Source organism: Podarcis erhardii (assembly GCF_964252035.2).
Source record: "Podarcis erhardii genome assembly, chromosome: 15".
NCBI lineage: Eukaryota > Metazoa > Chordata > Lepidosauria > Squamata > Lacertidae > Podarcis > Podarcis erhardii.
The window spans coordinates 874942-900855 of record NC_138505.1 but is presented as its reverse complement, the minus strand read 5'-3'; the positions used below and the strand labels follow the sequence as shown (position 1 = coordinate 900855).

Here is a 25914-nt window from a genome sequence, read left to right as displayed (position 1 = left end):
TGGCTGCTGATCCCTTATTTTCGAGGCTGCTGGTCCCCTATTTTCAAATCTGTAAGTTGACAGCTATGCTCTGTGGAGGTGGCAGAGGGCCGGGTTGGTAGCGAATCTTTGCCGGCTGGGAAGCCAGTGGAAATGGCAGCGCTGTGGCTTGGGGCCTCATCCTCTCAGCAGAGGCAGACTTGGAAAACAAAACGCAGAAGAAGAAAACGGGGGAAATGTGTGTGTTTGTGTGTGGAGGTGGTCCAAAGGGAGCACTGATCTGATGGAACGAGGATGTAATTACCTTCCTTCGCCTCCTTCCATGCCTGTAATTGTGGTTTCGGAAAGACATTCCGTGTTGTGCAAATGTGCTTGCTGAAGCAAGAGGTCTGAGCGCCTCTTTCCTTGGGGTGGGGCATGGGTTTGTGTGTGCGAGGGAGATTTGTCTCTCTCTCCTACACACACAGACCCTTATTGGTTGTTTGGATGTTGCCGTTTTTGCTCTGATTTGGTTCTCCGTCCTTTTGTGGAGGGGATTCTCAAACCCTGCTAATTTCTCTTTTTTTGGCATGGGTTTCCACACACCCTTATTTTTTGCTTCTGCTTCTGCTTGCATCTGCTGATCCAGCATTTGCCAGCCTTGTCTCCCCACCACACTGTGTTTTCCCAAATAAGCTCCCGTTTGTGCTCATTTGCATATCGTAATAATTATTTTTTTGTGGAGGGTGGAGAGGCTTGTGGAAGCCTCGGAATTACCCAGGCTGTGTTTATACTGGAGCTCGTTTCTCAGGTGGAGATCTCTCTCTCCAGATGGTAATTATTATCCTTCTGATATCAGGAAATAGTGGCTACCTTTATCTCCCATTTTCACAGGAGGTGATGGGTAAGGGTGCTTGTTGGGAGGGGGTGTTGTTGTTGCCCCCCCCATAAGACCAAAGGTACTTTCCCCTTCCTCCTCCACCCCCTGCAAAGGCCACACAACAAGCTGGGGTCAAGCCCACGTAGCAAAACCAGGAATTCCTGGCCTCCAGGCTCAAGCCACAGATTGCTGGAAGACTTTGCAAAAAACCCTCTCCTGCTTCTGTCAAAGTCTCTTGTGCCCAGATCTCAGAGCCAACCCAGGCTGGCAGCCCCTTGGCGTTTTGGGCAAAGGGACCCATTCCGTTTCCTGTGCCACCAGAGCAGACCCAAAGAGAGGTTTTTAGGTTGCTGGTCGTTGCTGCCTTTGTTGCTGGAGACTAGCCTTACCCAACCCAGTGCCCTCCAGCTGTTCTGGACTTGCAAGCCCCAGCCAGCCCTGGGGCTGAGGGTGGGTGTATAGCTGCGCCAGTTTTGACCTCCAGACCAGCCAAGCTGAATGTTGGTAGGTTCAGAACAGATGAAAGAAAGTCCTTCTCTGTGCAGCACACAGTTATAAACGATGGAACTCCCTCCTGATGGATGGCGTGAAAAGAGGATTGGGCAAATTCATGGATGAGGAGAAGGCTATCAGTGGCTACATTGATGTGCAATCATACCTCGGGTTGAAGTTGCTTCAGGTTGAGCGTTTTTGGGTTGCGCTCTGCAGCGATCCAGAGGTAACGGAACATGTTTCACCGCTCGCACATGTGCAGATGCTCAAAATGACATCATGCGCAGAAGCAGCGAATGGCGACCTGCGCAGACGCGGGTTGCATTCTGCTCTGGATGCGAACGGGGCTCTGGAACGGATCCTGTTCACATCCAGAGGTACCACTGTATTTTTAAGCTTTGTTGGAAGCCACCCAGAGTGGCTGGGTACAAAATAATAATGATAATAATAATAATAATAATAATAATAATAATAATAATAATAATTATTATTATTATTATTACTACTACTACTACTTATTACAAGCCACTATGGCTGAGGCAGAAATGCTTCTGCATAGCAGTTGCTGGAAACTGCAGGAGCAGAGAGTGCTGTGGTGCCCGGGTCCTGTTTGCGGGCTTCCTATAGTCACCAGGATGCTGGACTAGATTTGCCCCCTTTGGCCTGATCCACGAGCGCTTATCTTAAGTTCTCCCGAATCACTGTGACCAGGCTTTCTTCCTGCGCTGTGTTTGATGGTTGCTGTGTGTGGTGGCCCTTGGCTTCTCCAGCCTGGTGCCCTCCAGATGCTTCGGACCACAACTCCCATCACCGCCACTCCCTGCTTGCTACCAGCCAGCGTTTGAGATGCAGCCCAATGCATGGTTCCTTTTTTCTGCAGTGCAGGAGAATGTGAAACTGAGCTGCTTTGCAGCAGTTCGTGCCTGATCTTGCAGAGATCTTGCCCAGTGGACAGAAGTAGCAATTAGAAAAATGGTGTGTTGAGCTGCCTTAAACACCCCCCCCCCAAATCTTTACACCGTAGACATGTGTGGTTACTTCAGTACTGGAATAAACAACAGCTGCGGATCTTGGTTTTGCAGGGGCCTAACTGTATGTTGTGTTAATTGAGTGTCGGGAAACAGTAAGAGGGGTGTGTGTGAGAGAGAGAGAGAGAGGGGGGGGTGCAAACAAGGAACCTGCACATGTTCAGAGGCATTTTGGCTGTCAGTCTGGTTTTAAATACAGTGGTACCTTGGTTTAAGAACAGTTTATTTTACAAACAACTTGGATTGAGAACACTGCAAACCCAGAAGAAGGTGTTTTGGTTTGTGAACTTTGCCTTGGAATAAGAACATTTCACTTCCTGTTGAGTGTGTTCCTGTCAAAGCTGCCCAAGGTCCCAGCTCACAGAGGACCAACGCCAGGTCGTCGTTATATACAAAAGTCTTTATTGAAGTTCAGTTTCCATTTCAAAGCCGTAGCGCGCAGCTCTACGTCTTAAACCCTAGACCGCTGAAGTCCCGTCTGAATCTCCTCCCCCCTGACACCAGTTTAAGACTCTAGCGCTGCTCCACCTCTTCCTCTGCTCTCTCCTCCTCTGGGTCCTCCTGTCCGCTGGGGCATTCCCCTTTCTGGACTCTTCTGACGCTGAGTCCCCTGACTCCTCCCCCTGCCTCCAACGGGCTTTAGGACCTGGTTCCCAATCCTCGTCCCCTGCTGTCCCGCGCGCCTGTACATTTGAACTTGGCTCTCGCGCCCACCCAGTGACCTTTCTCCTAACCGTTACACTGCTTCTGTCACTGCTTCCCTCTTCCGGGATGCTGGCTGCACCTGACCTCCCCTCCGTTGCCTGACTCTCCGATGGAGGCGTGGTCAGCCCTGACTCATCTTCTCTCCCTGCTGGGGGAGACGCGGGCCCCGATACCTGGGACTCTTCCCCCCCACTATGCTCTGGTGGGGAAGCTGGTCCTGATCTCCAACTGCTGCTCTGGGAGTCCCCGCTGGCCCCTTGCTTCTGGTGCGTCTCCCCTGGGACCCCCCTTGCCCTGGCCACCAGCGCCCCCTTCTGTGAATCTTCCGATTCGCTGGAGAGGCTCATGGAATCTCTCGGGCCACTGTCATCTTCTCCTACGCTGCCCTCAGATTTTTCCCCTTCGCTCTCCATTTCCTCTCTTCCCTGTGCTTCTGCTCCTGAGCCCCTGACAGTTCCATTTGTAAATTGAGTTTCCTGCTGCTATGGGGAAGCACGCCTTGGTTTAAGAACGCTTTGGTTTAAGAACGGACTTCCAGAATGGATTAAGTTCGTAAACCAAGATACCACTGTAGTTGGTTAATTCCTTTGTAAAGGGAGCATTTCCCTTAGAGCAGGGCTTGGAGGGGCATTTGTGGCCCTTGGCACTCTCTCTCTGGCCCTCAAGACTCTTCCTAGCCACACCTCTGACTATCCCTGCTTTGCGCCCTCCTTGGGTGTTTTGCCTCGCCTTGAGCTCTCCTAATGCTTCTTGCTGGCCTGGATGGAGTGTGGTTGTGCGTGTGTGTAGAAAATAGGCTACTCCACACAGGTACAATTTAAATGCATTGCTATGCCTCTGGCCCTTCCCACTGCTGCCGTACGGCCCTTGGAAGATTGCCCAGAAAGAAATGTGGCCCCCAGGCTGGAAAAGGAGCTTTTCCTTAAAGCAAAGGGATTGGGTCCTTTGAGCCTGGAGTCCTGGAAGCTGTTGTGTTTTGTGGTTGTTGTGGCCTTTTCATGTCTACATCTCCTTTCTTTCTCTCTCTCTCTCTGTTTCCCTCACGCTCTCCTCTGGCCTTGCCTGGTCTCTCTGCCAACCTCTGTCTTTGGTGTCAATTTCTGTCTTCCCCTCCTTTACAACAGACCAGCCAGTAAAAAGCACCCTCACCTGCCCAGGTAAGATGGGAGCAGCTGGGATGCAGAACGATTTGGGGCAGGGATGGGGGGGACTGGCTGGGCTCCCAGCTCCCACCAGCCCCTCTCCAATGGTCAGGGGTGAGGATGATGGGAGATGGAGTTCCAGCAACATCTGGGTTGGCCACAGGTGTTCCCTCCTCCCTGCTTTATGATGTGTAGCAACTGTGGGTGTTATTATTATTTTTAAACATCATCTCTGTGTGTGGCCTGATGCTTTTGGCTCTCTCATACGACCCCCTGAAAGCCCAATATTTGACTTGAGGTGTGAGTCTCTCTCTCTCTCTTCCCTAAAGTGACCTCTTGACCATCAGTTACGCAGATCTCAGAGCAAGCATTTAGCAATTGGCTTCATTTGACTAGATGTGTATTTCCCCCCAGAGCTCAGCAGGTATTGGCAGTTTGGAATGGGGAGACAGAGTTGGGGCCAGAAGTGGCTTTGAAGAAGGGGTGCCCTTGATGAGGAGGAGGACCTCGGTTGCCATGTTCTTTTCCGGACAGGGTTGTGGAAGCTGCGACCCATGCAGCCCATGCGGCTGGGATCCCAACTCCCACCAGCCCCTGCAGCCCATGTGGCTGGCGGGAGGGCCAATGGGCAGAACACCTGCTTTGCATGCAGAAGGTCCCAGGCTCAGCCCCCAGGTGGGGCTGGGAGATACCCTGGGAGGCCATGGTCAGTCAAGGTCGACAGTCCTGAGCTGGATGGAGCAATAGCCTCTCTGCATAAGGCAGCTTCCTCTGTTCCAACGGTTGGCGAACGATCAGGATGTTGGGCGCTGGAGTCCAGAAACATGGGAAAGGGGCTGTTTATGATCATAGCTCTGGGGGTCTTTGGGGAGCAACTGAAGTGGGCAGGTGCAGTGGTCCCAGCCCAGCAGCAGGGTCCTTTGGCCGTGGCTTTAAATCCGCCAGCACAGAGCTGATGAGAGGGGAGCATCGCCAGACATAACTCTTCCACTGTTGTCTGTTTTTGTCTGTCTCTCCACCCATCGCTGCTTTGTCTTGTGTCCTTTCATCAGCCCCATTGCAGCCTGGTAAGATGTCAGACGTTCCTCTGCCTCTTGCTGTGTGTGTGTGTGTGTGTGTGTGTGTGTTTAATGTGGCTGCTTGCACGCCCTCCCCTCCTCCTGCTCATGTTGTCACACGTTCATGGCTCCTTGACCCCTCCACCACTGGCTGTCCATGTAAAACCACCAGGAATGGCATCCCTCAGAAGTGTGTGTGTGTGTGTGTGTGTGTGTGTGTGGTTGCCCCTTCCGCTTTCCACTGGTCTTTGAAGTCCGCTGCATTGCATCAACTCCCTGTGGGGTTTGGCCATGGATGCTGGGGCGGCCTTAGTTGTCCCTGGGGGCCAGAGGCAGAAAACAGCAGGGAAGGGCAGCCGTGGGCCACAGGAGGTCAGAGGGAAAGCAGAGGCTGAAGGTGACCATCCCTCAGCTGGTTGCCTTGGTGGCCATTCCAAATGGCCCCACGTGGCTCAGAAACCTCCATAAAGGGCCAGGAATCCTCAGGTGCCTTGCGATGGCCTGGCTGGTGATCTCAAGGCTCTGTGGGCCAGCCTGAGGGCATCTTGAACCTCCTTGCATCTTGGGGTACCCACTTCCATCTTCTGCTCTTGGGGCAGCGGTGAGAGGAGAAGCGTCGGCCCCAGCGATGAAAACCTCACGGTCCCTATTTCCACATGGGCTGGTGCATTTCCTGCAGTGTTGAGGAGAGCTTAGTGCTGAATTTAAGGGAGCAGGGGTTCTGCTCAGGAGGAACGGGGTCTGCTTATTACAAAGTACTATGTTCCTATTCGTCTCACGTGTCCCTCAGCTGAGGTATATACAATGGGTCAGAAGTGGCCTGTTGCAACCGTGGCCAGCCAGATGTGGACTGCAACTCCCACCAGCCCAAAACATCTGGTGGGCGCTCGGTTGGCAGTCGCTGGCTTGCTGCAACCTGCTCCCAGTTGCTTTGCTCCTTCTCTCAGTCCCTTCCTTCTCTCTCTCTCTCTATCTGCAGGTTGAGCAGCCTGTCTTCCCTGGGCGAGTCGGCTCCAGAACGGCGCTCTCCTGGCCACCGCCGTCAGCCATCTGACTCCAGCGAAACAACAGGTGAGCCCTTTTTTTCTCCTGGGGGAGAGGCGGGAAGACAGGCAGCAGCAGTGAGGGGCTCCCTGGTCGCCCTTGGCTGCTTCTCAGAGCTGCGCCAAATCAAGTCCGTTCCCCCGGGAAGCCTTTCAGTGCCACGCTTGGTGCCACGGCTCTTGAGCAGGCTGGCTCTTGCCTGAACTTGGTGGAGGAACAGCATAATAAGCCTTGGTCTTCTGTTTTCTTCTTCTTCCTCCTCCAAGGTTTGGTCCAGCGTTGCGTCATTATCCAGAAAGACCAGCATGGCTTTGGCTTCACCGTCAGTGGGGACAGGATCGTCTTGGTGCAATCTGTACGGCCAGGTGAGCAGTGTGGGGAGTTGGGGGGGTGGGCTGGGCTTTGGGCCCTAGCCTCTGCTCATAGGCCCCTGCCTCCTTCCCCTGACTCAACCCTCCACAGAAACAGGAACTGAATTTAACTTGGAAAGTGAGCTGGCAGCCTCTGCCAGTTCCCATCTGCAACATGGGGGCAATCATGTTGTTCTACCTTAACGGACTGGTGTAAGGACTGCAACATAATGGCCCGGTTTGAACATAACACTCCTGGCTCCACAGCCCATGGTTTTATAAGCTAGGAATCATTATCACACCTGTACACGCAGTGGCTTCCGTGCTTTGAACCTCTCCTGTTCAAAATCACAGTTCCTTTTTTCACCTGGAAGAGGGAACTATTGTTCAATGTCCATTTTGCAGCCAGGATCATGAACTCAAATCCAGCTGCGGTTTTATAAGATCCCGGCTAGCAGAATAAACTCCCAAAAGAGGGGGGAGGGGAAACACACAAACCTGCAGATTATTTATGGCATAATCTCAAAAGTCTTGTCTGTCTGTCTCCTGTGTCGTGTTTTGTGCTGCTGTTTCCACAGGGGGGGCCGCCATGAAGGCCGGCGTTCAGGAGGGTGACCGGATTGTCAAAGTGAGTACAGTCATATCTCGGGTTACAGACACTACAGGTTGTGCGTTTTTGGGTTACGGACGTTCCGAAACCCGGAAGTACCAGAATGGGTTACTTCCGGGTTTCAGCATTTGCGCATGCGCAGAAGCACTAAATCATGCTTTGCGCATGCACAGACGCGGCGCTGCGGGTTGCGAACGTGCCTCCCGCATGGATCACGTTCGCAACCCGAGCGTCCACTGTAGTTCTGAACTTACCCAAGTAGAAAAACAACCCCTTTTACCATGTTCCTGAGCACTTCCCTCACCCTTGGGCAAGCATTCCTTCCTAAAAATTACAGCCCCGGGAAATGATTTGCATCTCATTTGTTCCCCATCCTTCCTCCAAGGAGCTGAAGGTGGTGTCTGTTCTGTCTTAATCCCGTTCTTTCCCCTCACAACTACACCAGCCCGAGGTCGTCCAGCAAGGATTGCGATGGATGAGCAGGGATTTGAACCAGCTGCTCCCCAGAGCGAGCGCCAGGTTGGCTCTGAGGACGTGCCTGGTCTTGGGTGCCCAAGAGGAGACCTCCATCTCTCTTAAGATGCCAGGGGCATGTGGGGGTGCAGGAAGCCTGTTGTCTCTCCAGCACGACCCCCCCAGCACCCTCTGATTCCCTCTCTTCTTGTGCCAGGTGAACGGGACGATGGTGACCAACAGCTCCCACCTGGAAGTCGTGAAGCTCATAAAATGTGAGTGGGCCATGCCGGCAGGCCCTGAATTAAAGCACCGGCTTTTAGCCCTTCTGGGGAATACTGGGGGCACTGTGTGTGTGTGTGTGTGTGTGTGTGTGCCCTTGGCAAGAAGGTTGGAGAAACTCCCCAGCAAGGGTACTGAAGACCCTTGTGGGCATCTGTGGGAATTTCTTTGGGGGACAGAAAAGGGGAACAGGCTCGTGAAAAAATGAGTGCATAGTTCCACTATGGAACTCTCTGCTGCAGGAGCCAGCATTGCTTCTGAATGTTAGTTGCTGGAAACCTCAGGAGGGGAGACTGCTCTTCTGCTCAGTTCCTGCTTGGGGCTTGTGGTCAACCACTGTGAGAACAGAATGCTGGACTAGATGGCCCATTGGCCTGATCCGGCAGACTCTTCTTGTTCTTGTGAGACGCTTTGTTTGCACACATTTTGGCTCATATCTCAGTTCTACAGATGCTTGAAATAATAATAATAATAATAATAATAATAATAATAATAATAATAATAATAATAAAATTTATTTATACCCCTCCCTCCCTGGTCAGAGCCAGGCTCAGGGTGGCTAACACCAGTAAAATTACAAGGAAAACATAATGGCGGGGGAAAAGAAAAAAATACCAATTTAAAATACGGGTTAAAAAGCAGCTTCATTTTAAAAGTAGCACATAGATCAAAACCATAAGGGGAGGGAAGACATAAGGGTCAGACCGAGTCCAAACCAAAGGTCAGGCGGAACAGCTCTGTCTTGAAGGCCCTGCGGAAAGATGTCAAGTCCTGCAGGGCCCTAGTCTCTTGGGACAGAGCGTTCCACCAAGTTGGGGCCAGTACTGAAAAGGCCCTGCCCTGTTGTTGTTGTTTAGTCGTTTAGTCGTGTCGGACTCTTCGTGACCCCCTGGACCAGAGCACACCAGGCACTCCTATCTTCCACTGTCTTCCCTGGCCCTAGTTGAGACCAGTCTAAGCACCTTGCGACCTGGGACCTCCAAAGTGTTGTCATTTGTGGTCCTTAAGGTCCTCCGCGGGGCATACCAGGAGAGGTGGTCCCGTAGGTACGAGGGTCCTATGAATGAAATCTGGGAATTATGGTTCATTTGGACTGGTGGGTGTGTGCCCCCCTCTCAGGGAAACGGGGACCGCTAAGCGGCTCATGTTTTTAACACAAATTTTTCTGTCTGTCTTGTCCCTTCGTGACCCGCCCCCTCACTGCTCTCCCAAGCCGGTGCTTATGTCGCCCTCACCCTCTTGGGCTCCCCTCCTGCCTCCGTGGGGTTTCTGGGCTCCCAGCAGGATGGGCACCAGCCGGGGGCTCCTCAGGTCGCACCTGCGTGCCCCCCTCCGCCCCCTCCGCCGCCACTGCCTCCGCCGCAGCGCATCACGGGGCCAAAGCCACTGCAGGTATGAGAGGGGGGTCCCGTGCAGTGGGGCTGGAGGACAGTACAGAGTCTGCAGGCAACCTTAACTGACCTCGCTTCCTCCCCTCTCCGGCCTTTTCGAAAACTCTTAGGATCCAGAAGTCCAGAAGCACGCAACACAGATTCTCCGCAACATGCTGAGGCAGGAGGAGGCAGAGCTGCAGGTAGGAATCGTAGAATCGAAGGGTTGGAGGGGCCCTCCAAAGGTCATCTACTCCAACCCTCTGCGGTGAAGGAATCACAGATGACAGATGGTCCATCCAGGGGGTGAAGCGGGGCTCTGCTGGACCAGTCATGGTGGTTTTGCTTGCCTCCTGAGCCTGGGGTCTTGCCAGCAGCAGAGCAGTTCATTGCGGTGGAATGGGACCCCCTTCCTAGTTTGCTGCACTGGGCTCTCTTGTGGAGCCACAGTGCCCTTTTGGGCTTGTAAGTGCTGGTGGGGGACGCGGGTGGCGCTGTGGGTTAAACCCCAGAGCCTAGGACTTGCCGATCAGAAGGTTGGCGGTTCGAATCCCCGCAATGACGGGGTGAGCTCCCGTTGCTCGGTCCCTGCTCCTGCCAACCTAGCAGTTCAAAAGCATGTCAAAGTGCAAGTAGATAAATAGGTACCACTCCGGCGGGAAGGTAAACGGCGTTTCCGTGCGCTGCTCTGGTTCGCCAGAAGGGGCTTAGTCATGCTGGCCACATGACCCGGAAGCTGTACGCCGGCTCCCTCGGCCAGTAAAGTAAGATGAGCGCCGCAACCCCAGAGTCGGCCACGACTGGACCTAATGGTCAGGGGTCCCTTGACCTTTAAGTGCTTGTGGGGTGGTGGGATACAGGCAGGACTGAGGCCTCTGGGTGTTGCTGGATTCACTGACCATTGGCCATCCTGGCGGCGGCTGCTGCTGCTGCTGCTGCTGCTGCTGGGAGTTCGAGCCCCACAACTTGGCTCCCCCCGTTTGAAGCCAACAGCCAACCCATGTTGCCGTTTCTCTTAACTGCCACCCTCTTGCAAATTTGAGGGGTTTTCTGTCTCTGTGCAGAAGCCAGCCCCTGCCCTCCTTCTCTCAACCAATTCTAACAGCTGGGATGGCGGCCATCACTCTTGTCAATTGATGATTGTGATGTTTGCCCTCCTAAGGTGTCAACTAATTGCAAAATGACTAACCAATGGGAACCCAAGGGGCAGAGTTAACTGTGTATAAGGTTTAAGCACAGAGGTTTTTTTGGGAGTTAGAGTTGTTGAGAAGTCAGTCTGGAGTTAGAGAAGAGACAGAGAGGATAAATCTGTGGTTTGGGCTAGTCTGGTGTGAGAGAATTTGTTAAGAGGAGTCAGTCAAACAGTTGAGATAATCAGTCAGAAGGTATTGGCAAGGTATAGGCCAGTAAAGAAACTAAAGTTAAGATACCGACGGGAATATTATCTGAGAAACCATAAACTTGTTAATGTTTGTAAAATAAACTTGGTTTTTTTGGGTTCACTTTTAACAACTGTCTGGACTCAGTGTTTTACCAGAGAGTAACAGGTTGGTGGCAGCAGGGAAGCGAGCACAGTGGGGGCACAGGGATCAATAGACTGTTAAACGTCCGGGGACCCTGTGTGATCGCCACAATGATCTTGGCCAATTCTTTACATTTTGCTAGCCCTTTGCAAAATCTACTGGACAGCCTTGGGCTCCCTGTCTGGGGGGGGGGAGAGTGGGGGCCACCAGTTGGACCTCTCTTTTGAAAAAGCAGCCTGCAATCTTGGTACCTGCCCTTCCACCCCGGAGCAGCGTTGCTACGAAGCCTACAATCGGAATCCGGCTTCCCTGATCGAGGAACAGATTGAAGGTGCTCGCCGGAGAGTCAATCAGCTACAGCACAAGATCCGCCAAGAGACAGGAGGGCTTCTGGTGAGTGAATGGCTGTGGGGGTGGGCGCTGTGTTGAGGAGGGGGCAGCGTGGCTTGTCGGCTGCAGTGAGGATGGGTGAAGGTTGTGACAGCTTGAGCCTGGCGATGCTCAGCGGACAGTGGAAGTTGGTGCCGTTTGCCAACGACGTGAGAGTTCCTGTGCCACCCACAGAGCATGCCATGCTCCATCCAAACAGAGCGGGGTGCAGTGCTCCTGTTGTGGGTGGCTGCCGGTCACACTCTCCTCCATCCCATTCTCCTCTCCCACCTGGAGCCCGGTTTTTCTCCCCCAAATTTCAGTTGGCATTCTGCAGCCACAGAACAAATATGCTCAGTCCTCAGCGGGGAATGCATCTTGCCACATCAGGTTTTTGTCCCTTCTAAAGTAATTATTCTATAATGATAATGATGATGATGATGATGATGATGATAATTAATAAATTTATTTATATCCCGCCCAGGTGGCTGGTCTTCCCCAGCCACTCTGGGTGGCTTCCAACAAAACATTAAAATACCATAATGCATCAAACATTAAAAGCTTCCCTAAACAGGGCTGCCTTTGGATGTCTTCTGAATGTCAGGTAGTTGTTTATCGCTTTGACATCTGCTGGGAGGGCGTTCCACAGGGCGGGTGCCACCACTGAGAAGGCCCTCTGCCTGGTTTCCTGTAACTTGGTTTCTCGCAATGAGGGAACTGCCAGAAGGCCCTCAGAGCTGGACCTCAGTGTCTGGGCAGAACGATGGGGGTTGAGACGCTCCTTCAGGTATACTGGGCCGCAAGGCCGTTTAGGGCTTTGAGGGTCAGCACCAACACTTTGAATTGTGCTCGGAAACGTACTGGGAGCCAATGCAGGTCTTTCTAAAATAATTCCGAAATACCTTTGGAGAGTGTTACTGTTGCTCTCATGTCTTGCTTGTGGGCCTCCCAGTTGGGGCACCTGGTCAGCCACCGTGAGGGCAGCTGGCCTGATCCAGCAGCAGCCAGACCCTTCTTATGTTCAGAAGCAGTCTAGGTTCTATGGGGCATTTGGCCACTGTGAGACCAGGAGGCGGAACTAGCTGTGCCCCCTTTGGAAGCCAGGCCCTTCCGATAGTCTCAGGATTGATCCCAGTGTTGCTTTTCTCCGTCCTCCCACCATTCTTACAGGGAGGGTGAATCTGGCGCTGAGCTCTCAACCTCTTTGCTTTTCAGGATTCCACCACCCGGCTCTTCAGTGACTTCAGCGGTTCCCGAGTCACCGATGGTGAGTTGTTCTGTGGGACTGGATGGCAGGGCCAGACCGCCTCTGCACCTCCCTCCTTCCAAGCAGCAAAGGAGATTCCCACTGATTTGTGGGCCTTGTTTTCAGAAACGGTGTGTGTTTGGGTGTGTCCAGGGAGTCGGGGCTAGCTGAGCTTTCTCCCTTATTTGCTGTTCTTCTATATTTAGGGAACATAATGGAAAAAAACAAATTCCCTATGCATAGAAGTGTGCAAAATTCATTTATGCATTTTCTTTATCCCACTCTTCAACCCAACCCAACACACACACACACACACACACAAAACAAACAAACAAACAAAAACTCTCCAGAACAGCTTACAGACAAGACAGTCTGTCTCTGCCCCGCTTCAGGCTTGCAATCTAAAAAGACTCAGCACCAAAGGAAAACGGGATTAGGAGGGAGGAGGAAATATGCAAAGGCTTGTGCTCCTTGTTGGTTGAAAGTTCCTTCTGGGATGGAAGCGGTTCGAGGAGGAGGAGGAAGCCCCAGGTCTCGATTTCTAGGTTCTTAAGGAACTGTGTTGACAGGATGCTGGACTAGATCATAGAATCACAGAATTCTAGAGTTGGAAGGGACCCCAGGGGTCATTTAGTCCAACCCCCTTTGACGTGATTCAGCAGCGGCCAGGCTCTCCTTATATTCTGGTATGTCCTTGAATCTCTCCTGCCAAATACTGACAGTTTGGAGGCCCCACCCCAAGTTTTCTTCGTTTCTGCCAGGGCTCTTAACTGTGTCGTCATTGTCCCCCCTTCTGCATTCTTCAGGGCGCCTGTCCTTGGACTCTCAGGACGGTGACAGTGGCATGGACTCTGGCACAGAGCGGTTCCCCTCCGTCAGCGAGGCAAGTGCTAAAGGGGCTGCTTGGGGTTCTGCTTCCTTGGGCCGGTAATGAAAGTGGGGGGGGGGGGTGTGATCTCAGTAATGCAATTTCTCTTCCTGGAGCAGATCTCCCTGAACCGGAATTCGGTCCTGTCCGACCCCGGCTTGGACAGCCCCCACACCTCCCCAGTCATCACCTCCAGAATGTTCCAGCACCATCGGCGCCAGGGCTCAGACACGCCATTCTCCCCCTCCGCAGAACAGGTGAGGGTCTGGACTTCCTGCCCCCCCCCACTTCCCCATTTTTAAAAGCACCCCTTGAAAAATTAGCCCTGCCTCTCTCCCTTTTCTGAGCCTCTTGAGCTTCCCAGCCCTTTAGCTGGGATTTTGATTCTCACCCACCCCCTGACCACAAGGGGGGTAGGAACTTCCATTTCATTGGGGGGGGGCGCGTATTATTCTGGGTGTTTTTCCCCTTTCCCTTTTCAGATTTCTAAAGCAACCTTACCCATCAGACACCATTAAATAGACATATAATAACACTAGCTTGCTCTCCTTCTGAAACTTCCATTTTAGATAATGAAGCTGAGACATAACTATTCTCCCCCCCCAAAAAAAAAACCCCCAACAACTTGTGGGTCTTCCTCCGCAGTTGTGATGTGTCTCACCCTGATAAATGACCTTTTGCAGGGCTCGGATCGGACGCTGAGGCCGCTCATCATTGGTCCAGAGGAAGATTACGACCCCGGGTACTTCAACAATGAGGTAGGAACACCGTCACTGCCTCACCCATGCTTTCTTGGTGGGGGGTGGGCGTGGGGGCGGTAACAGGCCTTCTAATAGTAGAGTAGGGTGGGGTTTGCTGGTTGGCCAAGGCATCTCCTATTCAGAATTTTAAAATATTACTATTATTAATTTTATTAGCTTCCAGGTGGAAAATGCCTCTAGGAAACTTACATACACTATGTAAAGACATTTGTCAGGTTTAAGAATACAGTACCTCTCTAAGGCTACCCACCATGTCAGATTGTAACCCCTCAAAAGCCCTGGAGAATCTGCATGTCTGAATGGGACTCTGATAGGATACGCCTTCTCGGTGGTGGCTCCCGCCCTGTGGAACGCCCTCCCACCAGATGTCAAAGAGAACAACAATTACCAGACTTTTAGAAGACATCAGAAGGCAGCCCTGTTTAGGGAGGCTTTTAATGTTTAATAGACTATTGTATTTTAATATTCTGTTGGAAGCCGCCCAGCGTGGCTGGAGAAACCCAGCCAGATGGGCGGGGTATAAATAATAAATTATGATGATGATTATTGGTCTGATAAGATGTTAAGGTATGTGCCAGGAAGACCTCCCTGGGCAGAGGTTGAGGGGAGAGGGCGCAGCAGGAAAGGCCAACATCTGGATCTCAGCCAGAGGCAGAGTACAGAGAAGGGCCTGATGATGATGATGAAGAAGACAGAGTCCGGGCCACCCATTAGGTATTGGAGGTCCTGAGCAATCAAGGGCTTTGCAGGACCAAAAACAAGCACTTTGAGGTGGACCCTGGAACATAGATACAGGCAGTCCATGTGGCCCCTGTGTTGTCGTCTGGCAGCCCCTGAGCGTGTTTCTTCTTCTTCTCTCTCCTCCCCGCAGTGTGACTCCCTCTTCCAGGATTTAGGGAGGCTGAAGACACGGCTGGCGCACCTGGGCGTCTTCTTGCGCTACATCTTCTCTCAGGCCGACCCGAGTCCTCTGGTACGATCCAAAGGGGGCTCCTTCCTTCCTTTTATCCTTCGCCATTCCCAAGGCAAGGGCCCAGTGGGAAGAGATGCAGGGAACATGCCACTGGGCAGTCTGGGCCGCTGCGTGGAGATGGGGGGGGGGGTCAGGGATGTGCCGGGAAGGTGGAAGGGAGTTTGCTGGTGTTTGTGTCAGTCTTTTTGCACCCAGCCTGTGTGCCCAAGCACAGGCGCTACAGCAGGAAGGAAGGAAGGAAGGAAAGAAGCTAGCTAGATTTCTGCCAGCTTTTTCCCACAGGCATGAAGACCCAGGTGCTTGTCTTTCAAAATCAGGCCCCTGGTGTCCTCCATGCCAGGCATCAGGTACCACAGGGCAAATGAACCTATGTGTGGAATACGCTGGTTTATTATGGGGTCTTCGCTGCGAGATCACATTCACCCGGTACTATACCGGCTGCACTGGCTCCCGGTGGAGTACAGGATCAGGTTTAAGGTGCTGGTTTTAACCTTTAAAGCCCTATCCGGCCTAGGACCCTCGTATCTACGGGACCGCCTTTCCTGGTATGTCCCATGAAGGACCTTACGGTCTTCAGACAAAAACATCTTGGAGGTCCCAGGCCACAGGGTGGTTAGGCTGGCCTCAACCAGAGCCAGGGCTTTTTCTGCTGTGGCCCCGATCTGGTGGAACGCTCTGTCCCAAGAGACTACGGCCCTGAGGGACTTGACATTTTTCCACAAGACAGAGCTGTTCCACCAGGCCTTTGGCCAAGGCACATTCTGACCCCCTCCTTTGGCGATCCTCACAGAACTTTAGCCCAATGGTTGCCATTAATTTGATTTGAATTGATTTTAAAATGAAATGATTTTAGAATGCTGTGCTACTTTTATTGTTGTTAGCCGCTCTGAGCCCGGCTTCGGCTGGGGAGGGCGGGATATTATTATTATTATTATTATTATTATTTATTATTATTATTATTATTATTATTATCATTATTTGAAAACCCTCTGAATCAGAGGAGCTGCTCCCGGCATGAAGATTGGGGCCTGATGGGCAGGCAAGCAGTTTTCTAGTTGTGTGCCTTAAGCCTATGTGTTTATAAGGTGTATGTTCAAATTAAGATATTCCCAGCCCTCGCTGTTGCCTCAGACCTGGAGATAACTTTTTTTCTCTCATTACAAAGAGACCAGAATGTCTTGTGAGCAGGATTCAATCCCCCTAAGAAGGAGGATGGAGGCCCCAGAGAACCAGTGCTGGCCACAGACTTGGTAGATGGCTGCTTTCTGTCTTCAAACCGGTTCTTCATTTAGAGCCATGAGGACTGCAGCCTTCATTTCTGGTGGGGCAGGTGCAGAACATCCCAGGCCCAAGCCCTGACTTCGCCAGGTCAGGGCTACCCCTCCCTGAGAGCCACGACTGCCAGTCAGTGTCGGCAGTACTGACCTAGATGGGCCGTAGGTCTGACCCAGCAGAAAGCAGCCTCTTCGTAATTCTTGCAGCCCGTGAAATTTGCTTTGCTGTGGTTGCCACAGTTAGTTCCTGCTCGTGTGAGAATTGCGAAACACGCCCGCAATCCCACCTCCGTTTCCAGCCAGGCAAGATGCCCCCTTTTATCCTTGACTCAGCATGGTGTCTTCCCTGGCGGCTCCCACGGCAACTCCATACCGGGGACGCCCTTCCAGGCCTACTTCCTCCCTCCCCCCTCCCCCCCCCTTTCGGCTCTCTTGTGGGCATTTCTTCACCCTCTCCGTTCCCTCTCACCCTGATGCGTGTTTTTTCTCCTCTTCCTTCCTCCTCTCTCTCTCCTCGGCAGCTGCTGTACTTGTGCGCAGATGTTTGCCAGCAGATGAGCCCCAAGGAAGCCCGGGGACTTGGGAAGGACATTTGGCACATCTTCCTGGAGAAAACTGCGGTGAGCGATCGGGGGGCAGCCAGGGGCTTCCTCGCTCCCCCCTGCCATATCACGTACCAGATTGCACTGGTGTTGTGGGGTGTGAGAGGCCTTGGGAGGCTGGTGCTGGTGGGTCAACGCTGTCTTTTTCTTTCCCTTCCTCAGCCTCTAAGAGTCAAGGTCTCCGATCAGTTGTTGGCTGAGATAGGTGAGTTTGACCTCCTGAGTAAAAGGGCTGTTGTGACCCTTTAAGGATCAGAAATCTAGGAGCAGAGACATGTAGTGATGGCTTGGAAGGAATTTCCTTCTCTTCTTGTGTGCTCCTTGAGTCAGTCTTACCATGGGCAAACAGATCAGCCCCAAGAACAGCCTAAAATGTCACTGGCCCAGAAGGGCCTTGAAAACAAGCTGGGCTTTGCCTTCACGAAGCAAATGAAATACCGTGAAAATCCCTGAAACGAGAAGTAATTGACTAGAAATATTATCTTATAGGGACGTGAGTGGCGCTGTGGGTTAAACCACAGAGCCTGGGACTTGCCGATCAGAAGGTTGGTGGTTCGAATCCCCGCAATGACTGGGTGAGCTCCCGTTGCTCGGTTCCTGCTCCTGCCAGCCTAGCAGTTCGAAAGCACGTCAAAGTGCAAGTAGATCAATAGGTCCCGCTCCGGCAGGAAGGTGAGCGGCGTTTTCGTGCACTGCTCTGGTTCGCCAGAAGCGGCTTAGTCATGCTGGCCACATGACCCGGAAGCTGTACGCCGGCTCCCTCGGCCAATAAAGCGAGATCAGCGCTGCAACCCCAGAGTCGGCCACGACTGGACCTAACAGTCAGGGGTCCCTTTACCTTTATCTTATTATCTTATAGAAATAAACTAAATAGGTTTTCCTATTTTTTCCTTAAACGTTTTAATTTTGTTATTACTTAGTTTATTTCTATAAGATAATATTTCTAGTCGATTACTTCTCGTTTCAGGGATTTTCACAGTATTTCATTTGTTTTGTGTAATTTCTTGGTTTTGTGACTGTCTTTGCCTTCACTGCCAGAGGCAGCGATTCTTCTGAATCCCCCATTGCTGGAAACCTCAGGAGAGCAGAGTGTTCTCTTACGCTTGGGTCATACTTGAGGGTTTGGGGGGCACCTGGTCAGCCGCTGCGAGAACAGGACCGGACTGGCCACTGGCCTGATCCAGCAACAGGGTTCTTCTTACGTTACATTCTTACTTGGGTGCTGCTGTTGTGCTCAGGACCTGCTGAGCATCCGGCTGGCCCCTGTGAGGATAGGATGCTGGACTAGATGGGCCCCCTGTGGGTCAGCAGGCTCTTGTGTCCTTTTGAGGCATTGGGAGGCCGTAGAACGGGTGGGGGAGCACCTGTGGACCCCCACCTCCCATCACCATCAGCCGAGGCCGTTGGGTGTCAAGTCCAGCAGCACCTGGAGGGTCAGAGGTGTAAACTCTCTGTAAACTCTCCTTCCTCCTGTCTATAGAAGCCTCCAGGCCTCCCCCTTGTCACACCTTCATAAGACTTGTTTTTCTCTCCCCCGACCCCAAATCCATGGCTCCTCCAGACTCCTGCCTGCGGAATGGGGAGGACGTCCGAAGCATTTTCCTAGAGGCCCAGGAGGCCGTCATGCCTGAGATCCAGGAGCAGATCCAGGATTACAGGTGAGGAACCCAAATCCCCCAGTGCCTTGCCTGGCTGCTGCTGCTGCCAAAGTACGTTGATAGGGGAAATTGGAGGTGGCAGAGGGGAAGGGACTGGGGGTCTGAAGGCCTGGAGGGCAGAACTAACACACGCTGTGTCAGAAGGGAATCAGGGGGCTCCTCCGGGGAAATAGTTTATGCAACGTTCGGCCTGATTTGCTTGCCCAAGGCTTACATGGCCGAGGTGAGATTTTCAGGGTTAGGTGTAGAAAATAGAATTCCTATGAAGTGCATCTGTGTGCTGATTGGTTAATTTAATCTGTAGAGGAGCGGCTAGGATCCTAATTGCTAAAAACTGGGAAAAAAGAAACTGTGCCAACAAAAAAGGAATGGCAAGACAAACCGTTAGAGTATATAGAACTGGCTAGATTAACAGAGGCAATTAGAGATCACACTAGACAAGAGTTTCAAAAAGCATGGGGAAAGTGCAGAGAATACTTCACAAAACAGTGTCCTAAAATACATACCTGGACCTGTTTCGATTAATGTCTGCAGGAGACTTTGTGGATATTTAAATTATAATTAGAAAAATCTTAATAATTATTCATAAAAGAAACAGCTTATAAGAAGTAAATATGGAGGTCAGATACAGGATAAATCAAGTCTTTTATTTGGTTGTTTGTATTGTTGTACGTTATGCTCATTGCATGTTATGTTCACGTTTAATGAGGGTGGATTTCTGTATTGGGGGGGTGGGGGGTTATGTTATGTTCTAAATAAAATTCCTTTTTTTTATTAAAAAATAATAATCTGTAGACTTCAGCTCACTTGTTTAATCCACTACTCCAGTTTTGAGTAGTTTTGATGGGATTTTGTGTGTCTTACGTGAATCCCTTAGTTGGTACCCACTTCCACCTGCAATAGAACAGAAGAAAGTTTTGTTTCGGGGTCGATGCTCCTTCGTGCAAGCCGGGATCCCAGAGGAAGTGCCCTTGTCTAAGGCAGGAAGTTGACAGCTGTCGCTTCCAGCCACCTGGAGCTGTTTTAAAAAGCAAACCTGTTCAGCAAATGTTCCTCTTCTGTGCTTTAAAAGAGAGCCCAAATGGAATGAAACAGCATCATCTCAGGTGTTTCGTTGCTTTCCTCTGGGTCACTAGACTTTCCTTCTAGATCTTCTAAGCCGCCTTGAGCTCTGGGGAAATTGGGTCAGGGGCTGCTTAGGTGGGATACAGAGTTATGAATGAAAGCTCAGAGGGAGGAGTGTCTTCATCCTGCCCTGGGACTCCTGTCTGGCCTTGCAGGACCAAGCGCACGATGGGCCTGGGAAGCTTGTACGGGGAGAACGACTTAATGGACCTTGACGGAGACCCCCAGAAGGAGCGCCAGGTGGCCGAGAAGCAGATCGCTCAGCTTGGAGACATCCTGTGAGTGTGTGTGTATAATCTGAGATTGCACACCTGAGATGACTTTCCTGCGGCATTAAAGTGTCTGTATACAGTATGTGGGGACGCGGGTGGCGCTGTGGGTTAAACCACAGAGCCTAGGACTTGCCGATCAGAAGGTCGGTGGTTTGAATCCCCGTGACAGGGTGAGCTCCCGTTGCTCAGTCCCAGCTCCTGCCAACCTAGCAGTTTGAAAGCACCTCAAAGTGCAAGTAGATAAATAGGTCTCGCTCCGGCAGGAAGGTAAACGGCGTTTCCGTGTGCTGCTCTGGTTTGCCAGAAGCGGCTTAGTCCTGCTGGCCACATGACCCGGAAGCTGTACGCCGGCTCCCTCGGCCAGTAAAGCGAGATGAGCACTGCAACCCCAGAGTCGGTCACGACTGGACCTCATGGTCAGGGGTCCCTTGACCTTTATACAGTATGTGTGTGTCAGGGGCTGACCCGGTATGGGCTCCCCCGCCCCCCCAGCCTTGCAAGGCTCCAGATATCATATAGGAAACTTTCTGGGACTCCTTGCCTCTTGCTCTGCTCACCTTCTCCTCCTGGAGACTTTGACGGCCGGCTTCTGCTTTTCTTTAAGGACCCGTTTTTATTGCATTAATGCCAATAAAGCAGGATGGAATCATGAAGGGTGATTGAAAGTTGTGGCTCTGAGCCAGGCCAGCTTGTTTTGCGGCTGGTGTATTGGGAGTGCCCTCAGAGAGAGAGAGAGAGAGAGAGAGGAGAGAGATAGCTGTTGACGGAGGAGCAATCCCACCCTGGTCAGTGGCCGAGGCCTTCCTCTAGCTGGAGAACACAAAGGGGTACAAGGAGTGACCCCTGTAATCTTGTCCAGTCTGGAGTCACCGGTGGGTTTTCTAAAGGGGCCTGCTCCAATTTGGGACACCCATAATTTCTGGGCATAGGCTGTGCTGCCACCACAGTCCCATGCTGCCTGAAGGATTGCGCATGTGGTGCTCTGCTTGAGGCTCCGTGTAACTACAGGGACAAGAAGCCCCTCTGGCTGCAGGGTGAGGGTGGGGCTGGGCCCCTCGGGAACGGGGGGCAGAGATATTCCCCCCGGGAGACTTGCCAGCAGAGGGTTATGTGCCTGTGTGTGGGTCTCAAGGTGGGAGACGATAGCGCAGTCCTGGGGGGTAAAAAACGTGTTTGCCAACGGCGAGTGGAGTGGTTGACCCTGTGGCTTGCAGCTGATGTGCCCAGCCTCTTGCAAGCATGGCCCAGTGGTCAGGGATGATGGTGGGAGTCCCAGCAACATCCAGAGGGCACCAGTGTGCAGGGAGGAAGGCGGGTTTTCAGTATAGACTAAATGGGCAAGAGAGGGTCTCCTGCCTGGGCACGTGGACCCCCTGTGAGCCGTCTCTTGGCAGCGACTGGGCTGTAAGCAGAGGAGGAGAGGCTGTAGGAAGTGAAGATGCATTTTAACCTCCTCCTCTTTCCTTTGTCTCCTTCCTCCAGATCCAAATACGAAGAGGACAGGAGGTGAGTGTCTCCCTCAAACCTCAGCCCCCCAGGACTACTAGGTCAGGCTGCTCAGAAGGTGGGGAGAATTCCAAGGGTCCCCTGGAGAGGCTGCCAGTGACCTGCTTCTTCCTGCTGTCTTTATGTTTCATATGGCATATTGCTTTATTTCTGGGTTTTTATCTTATGTACGTGTCGTGTCAAGGGATGCGGGTGGCGCTGTGGGTTAAACCACTGAGCCTAGGACTTGCCGATCAGAAGGTCGGTGGTTCGAATCCCCATGATGGGGTGAGCTCCTGTTGCTCGGTCCCTGCTCCTGCCAACCTAGCAGTTCGAAAGCACCTCAAAGTGCAAGTAGATCAATAGGTACCCCTCCGGCAGGAAGGTCAACGGCGTTTCCGTGCTCTGCTCTGGTTCGCCAGAAGCGGCTTAGCCCTGCTGGCCACATGACCCGGAAGCTGTATGCCGGCTCCCTCAGCCAGTAAAGCGAGATGAGCGCCGCAACCCCAGAGTTGGCCACGACTGGACCTAATGGTCAGGGGTCCCTTTACCTTTAGTTTGAGTTCTCTCTGCTTTCCCCCCTCCCGCTGGCTTGTGCTGCCCTGATGCCAGCAGCCTCTTCCCCCCACCCTCCCCTTGTGGGGCTCAGTTGACCCCTCTCCCTCCCCGCAGCGCCCCCATGAGCTTCGCCTTGAACACCTACATGGGCCATGTGGGGATCCGTCCGCGAGAGGCACGTCCCATCAGCGTGGTGGAGAAGTCCCAGGCGCAGGAGAAAGAGAAGTGGCTGCCATTCTTCCCCAAGGCCAAGAAGGTGAGCTGGTGGTCAGGCTGGAGGGAGGGAGAGAAGGGGGGGGGTGTCCTGTGCCTCTCCTAATACACACTCTGTGTGTGTCTGCGTGTGTCTCTCTCTCTCCTGGGTCAACAGAGCAGCAGCACCAAGAAGGATAAGGACGCCATGGAGGACAAGAAGCGGAACCCCATCCTCAAGTACATTGGGAAGCCCAAAAGCTCCTCCCAGAGCAGTGAGTTCCAGGGGCAGATGAGGGCAGGGGGTGATGGTGCTGAGCACACACCCCCCCTCCTGCAGTGTGTTCTGGGGGGGGGGATTCAGCCGGGCTTCCTCCTTCCTTCCTTCCTTCCTTCCTTCCTTCCTTCCTTCCTTCCTTCCTTCCTCCTCTCCTCGCTTCTCCTCCTCTTTTTTCTGTCTTTTTCATCGGTGCAATTTTGACGTTGATTTTGACATTCCATTCTTTTTGTTTTTCTTTTCAGCATTTCATGTCCCCTTGTCCCCTGTTGAAGGTAAAAACAAAAGGAACACACACACACACCCCTTGCTGGTTTTTTCCCCTGACCCCCCCTCCCAGCTCACCCCCCTTACGCACCCCACCCCACCCCTGCTGCTGCTGCTGCTTAAAAAAATAAAAAATGTTGAGGAAGTATCTTTTTCCAGAAAAGGCCTTGGAAAGTGTTGTTCTCACTGGTTCTGTGAGGAAGGTTTGGATTTAATCGCTCAGGGTCTCCCCCCGCCCTCTTTCCCCTCCCCATGCAAAAGCCACACTTCAGTTTCCTTGCCTAACTTCTGCGCCCAGGACAGCGCACTTTGGCTTAGTGTTGTTGCGTCCCCTCCTCTGCCATGCAGTCGTGAGGATCGTGGCCTTGGCGCTGCCCTCAGAGGGCCCTTTCTGGCGCGGCTTCCCCAGTGGGGTGGGAGATTGCCTGGGGAAAGGTGTGCAAACCACCCCTTGTGTTCACCGTGGGGAGACCGCGACACCTTCTCTCTCAGCCACCCCTTTCCCCTTCCCCTCCCATCTCCTTCAGAGCTGGCCATTCAGGTTGTGTTCCCTTGATGTCGTTCTGCTTACAGGAATGGCCCTTCTTCCCCTTTGATTTCTTGCCAGTGGGTGTCTGGGGGGCCCTGGAACTGGGCTGGGCCTGAGGCCGTGGGGTTCCTCCCTTGTGGGAATCCATAGTCCTAGGTTTCCTCTCTAAGCCTTTTCAGGTGGGGAGAAGGGTTCAGGATGGCAACCAGGTGAAGGGCAGAGTGGAGACAGGGCCCTCTCATCCCCTCAGCAGCTGTGTAGAAGTGGAGTGTGTCTGTGTAATTAAGGAGTTCCAGGCTTTGATCCAGGCAAGGCCTGCTGAGAGTGGACCAGTTGAAATGAGTGAACCCAAGTTCTTCATGTCCATTAGTTGCAGTGGGTCTACTCTGAGGAGAACTGGCATAGGATACAACCCCCCCCCCAAAGTGCCACGCTTCAGTTCCCTCTACACCAGCGGTTCTCAACCTGTGGGTCCCCAGATGTTGTTGGACTACAACTCCCATCATCCCTGACCTCTGGTGATGGGAGTTCAACAACATCTGGGGACCTACAGGTTGAGAAAGGCTGCTCTACACAGTCATCTGCCTTGGACCTTCTTCCGGGCCAGACCCTGGTGTCTGCCCCCTCACCCCCCCCCCAGCTAAGTCTGTAGCTATGTGGGGACTGGGGACTTCTAACGGCTTGACTTTCCCTCCCGCTCTGACCAGTTAAACCCGGGAACGTGAGGAACATCATCCAGCACTTTGAGAACAACCAGCATTATGACTCGCAGGATCCTGGCCTGCAGCGCCTCTCCACCGGCAGCTTCCCTGAGGACCTCCTGGAGTCGGACAGGTAGGAGGATGCCCAGAACGCCCAGCAAGGGGGGTGGGCGCAGGTGGGCTCCAAGTCCTCATCTGTCCCTCTCCCTCGTGGCTTCAGTTCCAGGTCGGAGGTCAAACTCGGCCGGTCGGAGAGCCTGAAGGGCCGGGAGGAGCTCAAGAGGTTGCGCAAAGCAGAGAATGTGCCTCGCTCACGCAGCGACGTGGACATGGACGCCGCGGCTGAGGCCACCCGCCTCCACCAGTCGGCCTCTTCTTCTGCGTCCAGCCTCTCTGCCAGGTGAAAATTGAGCACCTTGGGGGGCGGGGGGAGCTCCTTAAGGTCTAGCGCTACATTCTGTACTTAGTATTCCAACACCTTCCAGAAGTTGGATGCTTTCTAGATAAATTCTGTTTTTTTCTGGGCATCTCTTTACAAGCAACTTATCGTTGTTCCGTCTTTGAGGTTGCTGTTCTGCGCCATGTATCAAGTTGTGCACAGAAGCATTAATAACATCAGAACAGCCTGCTGGATTAGTCCAGCCTCCTGTTCTCACAGTGGCCAAGCAGATACCCAAAAGGGAAACCTGTAAGCAAGACCTGAGCACAAGAAGAACTCTCGCCTCCTGAGGTTTCCAGCAACAGGGATTCATCATCATCATCATCATAATAATAATAATAATAATAATAATAAAATTTATTTATATCCCGCCCTCCCCAGTCAAAGCCGGGCTCATAGCGGCTAACAACAGTAAAATGCTAAAACATTCTAAAATCATTTCATTATAAAATTAATTCAAATCAAATTAATGGCAACCATTGGGCTGGAGTTCTGTGAGGATTGCCAAAGGAGGGGGTCAGGCTGTGCCCTGGCCAAAGGCCTGGTGGAACAGCTCTGTCTGGCAGTCCCTGCGGAAAGATGTCAAGTCCCGCAGGGCCCTAGTCTCTTGTGGCAGAGTGTTCCACCAGATCGGAGCCACAGCCGAAAAAGCCCTGGCTCTGGTTGAGGCCAGCCTAACCTCTCTGTGGCCCGGGACCTCCAAGATGTTTTTGTTTGAAGATTGTAAGGTCCTCCGTGGGACATTTCAGGAGAAGGGGTCCCATAGGTAAAAGGGTCCTAGGCCGTATAGGGCTTTAAAGGTTAAAACCAGCACCTTAAACCTGATCCTGTACTCCACCGGGAGCCAGTGCAGCTGGTATAGCACTGGGTGAATGTGATCTCGCAGTGAAGACCCAGGAAGGAGTCTCGCCGCGGCATTCTGCATCGCTTCCTCTGACTGTGGAGGCAGAACAGAGCCGTCCTGGCTAGGAGCCATTGATAAAACAAAACAACACCACCACAAACTGGCTTATAAGTATAAAACCAAATTTACTAGAATAACAGCGAGAATAGAGATGGACTTGGGCAGCTAAGGCAGCTTTCTGCTCCGCGTTTGCTTCATTTTGCAAAAATTGCATCCTGCCCAGCTTCAAACAAAGCTGCTAAGTGGTTTACAAAGAGTCTGAAATACACGTTTAAAATGGCCCGTTAAAAAGAACCAGCATTAGAAACAAGTTTACAGAAAGCAAATTTAATGAAATAAGAAGTTTAAAGTGTGCATACTTAGCTGAAATGACGGGTTAAAATATATTTCAGCTTCTACATGTCTTGGTAGGCTTTGCCCAAACAAAATATTTTAGTAGGCTCCCCCAAAAATACAGGGAAGGTGCCTCCCTAATCTCAATGGGCAGGGAGTTCCAGAGGGTAGGAGCTGCCACGCTGA

The 25914-nt window shown here is 52.3% G+C and overlaps 2 protein-coding genes across 6 annotated transcripts in view; one reads left to right on the top strand and one right to left on the bottom strand.

Moving 5' to 3' along the window:
- Nucleotides 1-25914, bottom strand: part of MRPL24 (mitochondrial ribosomal protein L24) — a 291126-nt gene that overhangs the window by 91869 nt on the left and 173343 nt on the right. The gene's annotated exons all lie outside the window — the stretch shown is intronic.
- The window catches only part of ARHGEF11 (Rho guanine nucleotide exchange factor 11), a 64823-nt gene that overhangs the window by 17485 nt on the left and 21424 nt on the right, over nt 1-25914 (top strand). For 3 of the 5 annotated variants that reach the window (XM_081840813.1, XM_081840817.1, XM_081840814.1), the window contains 23 exons: nt 4188-4220; nt 6243-6334; nt 6574-6672; nt 7236-7285; nt 7938-7995; nt 9216-9394; nt 9504-9575; nt 11169-11288; nt 12480-12531; nt 13317-13393; nt 13498-13635; nt 14062-14136; nt 15011-15112; nt 16908-17006; nt 17151-17193; nt 18550-18646; nt 19927-20049; nt 21526-21549; nt 22201-22342; nt 22457-22553; nt 22801-22830; nt 24059-24185; nt 24273-24452. In XM_081840813.1, the coding sequence (XP_081696939.1) occupies nt 4188-4220; nt 6243-6334; nt 6574-6672; nt 7236-7285; nt 7938-7995; nt 9216-9394; nt 9504-9575; nt 11169-11288; nt 12480-12531; nt 13317-13393; nt 13498-13635; nt 14062-14136; nt 15011-15112; nt 16908-17006; nt 17151-17193; nt 18550-18646; nt 19927-20049; nt 21526-21549; nt 22201-22342; nt 22457-22553; nt 22801-22830; nt 24059-24185; nt 24273-24452 (2109 nt within the window). The remainder of the gene's footprint in view (nt 1-4187; nt 4221-6242; nt 6335-6573; nt 6673-7235; nt 7286-7937; nt 7996-9215; nt 9395-9503; nt 9576-11168; nt 11289-12479; nt 12532-13316; nt 13394-13497; nt 13636-14061; nt 14137-15010; nt 15113-16907; nt 17007-17150; nt 17194-18549; nt 18647-19926; nt 20050-21525; nt 21550-22200; nt 22343-22456; nt 22554-22800; nt 22831-24058; nt 24186-24272; nt 24453-25914) is intronic. The other 2 variants (XM_081840815.1, XM_081840816.1) reach the window with 2 other exon arrangements.